Below are 2427 nucleotides of genomic sequence, written 5' to 3'. Positions count from 1 at the left end.
GGGTGCGGGGAGGCGGGAGCGATACCGCGTGTTGGTGACACGCCCCTTCCCCAAAAGACACGTCCCATTTCCACGCCCCTTAAAAAAACCACACCCCTGGCTTGTATAACAATCGGGAGGCCGCGTGGCTACCAGGTAGGGATTGGGATCTCCGGGACTGGGATGAGCAGGGTACCAGCATCCCCCGGGCTCTGGAGGTGGATCGGGAACCGGGATAAACAAAGTACCGGGAACTTCTAACGGTCCCGGTTGTCTTTACAGCAGCCAAACGTAATCACGCTGCTCCGAACGGTCCTAAGGATGCGGCGGGGCCAAAGGAAGAGAAAGGCTGAGGTCACGGAGCTGCCACGCGTGTCTCGGAGGAGGAAGGAGGAAGAGGAGGCGATACAAGAGGCTCGGCGAAGGGTGGCTCCGTCCGTGCGGGAGTTCAAGTTCAACAAAAAGCGGGTTCGCCTCGTCTCACAGGGCTCGGACCTGAAGGAGGATGCTCGGTGCATCCTTTATTGGATGTCCCGGGACCAGAGGGTGCAAGGTGGGGACCGGGAAGAGGAGTTCAAACGGGTGGTGAAAGCCTTGGTCCCTCCCCACGGTAGCCCTTGGAGCTGGTGGTCCCCTCTGCTGAGGTGGGACAACTTGGAGGGGGAGAGGGGGGTGTCCTTTTAGGAAACCCCATCTCCTTCCCTGTAGCAGAGCCTCCCCCTGACACAGCCCCGTGTGCTTTCTCCCCAGATAACTGGGCTTTCCTCTACGCCCAGCGCCTGGCCCTCAAGCAGGAGCTGCCTCTGCACGTCTGCTTCTGCCTGGTGCCCAAATTCCTGGATGCCACCATCCGCCACTATGGCTTCATGCTGAAGGGCCTGCAGGAGGTGGCCAAGGTACAGCCACTGCAGGGATGTCCATGCTGGGTGGGACAAGGCTCCCAAGGAAGGGAGAGGGCAGGTCCATCCCTTCAGCGGGTGGTGGTGGGATGGGGTCTGCAGAGGCATGAACCATCCCATAGCCCTTTCCCCCTCCCTGCAGGAGTGTGCAGAGCTGAACATCCCCTTCCACTTGCTGCTGGGCTATGCTAAGGATGTGTTGCCCACGTTTGTGGTGGAGCATGGTGTGGGCGGGCTGGTGACAGACTTCTGCCCCCTCCGCCTGCCCCGGCAGTGGGTGGAGGACGTCAGGGAGCGGCTGCCAGAGGATGTGCCATTTGCACAGGTGGGTGCCCATGCTCTGAGAGGGGAAAATTCTGGCTGATGAGACATGGGCAAACCTTGTCTCCTGTGTTTCGTGCCTGCAGAGGTACTCTGGAGTGACCTGAGCAAGGAGCCTGTGTGTCATGTCATCAGGACTGTTTGCTTCTCCTGCTCATGCACTCCTCCATGGTTTTGCTTCACAGGTTGATGCCCACAACATCGTGCCCTGCTGGGTGGCCTCCCCCAAGCAGGAGTACAGCGCCAGGACCATCCGGGGCAAGATCCACGCTCAGCTCCCCGAGTTCCTCACCGAGTTCCCCCCTGTCATTTGTCACCCGTATCCTCCATCCTGCAAAGCAGAGGTACCATCAGGAGACACCTCCACACCCACTCACAGCCAGTCCGATTGTTTCACAGCTGCTTCATGATCCTGGGAGGGCATGGCAGGGGGTGGGGACAGTGACCTGCCTGAGGTCACACAAAGGTGGTGTGGAGATGGGGATGCCCCAGGGAAGGGAGGTTCCCACCTTATTCATTCAATTTCCACATCTGTGCTGTGCAGGGCTGGTTAAGAGGAGAAGGCTGGCATGATCTGGAGACTTGCAGATCTGGCTGAAGAGCAGCTGCAAATGCAGTCATGCTGTTTGGTGGCCACCCAGCCCATCGCTTGGGAGGCCTGTTATTCCAGCTTGCAGGTGGACCGCACCGTGAAGGAGGTGGAGTGGGCGACCCCCGGCACAGCTGCGGGGCTGGCTGTGCTGCAGTCCTTCATCGCCGAGCGGCTGAAATCCTTTGGAGCAGGGCCGAGCACGGCAGCTCGGACCAGCAGCCCAACTTGCTCCCTCCCCATGTTCCCAGGCCAGGTTTCCACCCAACGAGCCATCCTGGAGGTGCAGAAACACCAGAGCAAGTACAAAGAGTCAGTGGATGCATTCGTGGAGGAGGCCGTGGTGCGGCGTGAGCTGGCTGAAAACTTTTGCTACTACAATGAGAACTACGACAGCCGAGCACGGCAGCTCGGACCAGCAGCCCAACTTGCTCCCTCCCCATGTTCCCAGGCCAGGTTTCCACCCAACGAGCCATCCTGGAGGTGCAGAAACACCAGAGCAAGTACAAAGAGTCAGTGGATGCATTCGTGGAGGAGGCCGTGGTGCGGCGTGAGCTGGCTGAAAACTTTTGCTACTACAATGAGAACTACGACAGCGTGCAAGGTAACATCCCGGGTCAGGTGGGCAACGCTGGGGGC

At 59.7% G+C, this 2427-nt stretch overlaps 1 protein-coding gene across 1 annotated transcript in view; it reads left to right on the top strand.

The window, feature by feature from the left end:
• Positions 1-297: 297 nt before the first annotated feature.
• The window catches only part of LOC104525425 (deoxyribodipyrimidine photo-lyase), a 3146-nt gene continuing 1016 nt past the window's right edge, over positions 298-2427 (top strand). The window contains exons 1-6 of the mRNA XM_029085096.1: positions 298-532; positions 730-875; positions 1021-1203; positions 1385-1543; positions 1841-1993; positions 2185-2392. Coding sequence (XP_028940929.1) covers positions 301-532; positions 730-875; positions 1021-1203; positions 1385-1543; positions 1841-1993; positions 2185-2392 — 1081 coding nt within the window. The 5' untranslated portion in view covers positions 298-300. The remainder of the gene's footprint in view (positions 533-729; positions 876-1020; positions 1204-1384; positions 1544-1840; positions 1994-2184; positions 2393-2427) is intronic.

This window comes from Antrostomus carolinensis, unplaced genomic scaffold, assembly GCF_000700745.2.
Source record: "Antrostomus carolinensis isolate BGI_N321 unplaced genomic scaffold, ASM70074v2 scaffold8390, whole genome shotgun sequence".
NCBI lineage: Eukaryota > Metazoa > Chordata > Aves > Caprimulgiformes > Caprimulgidae > Antrostomus > Antrostomus carolinensis.
Note: the sequence above shows the minus strand (reverse complement) of the source record. Positions and strands in the feature narration are given on the sequence as shown.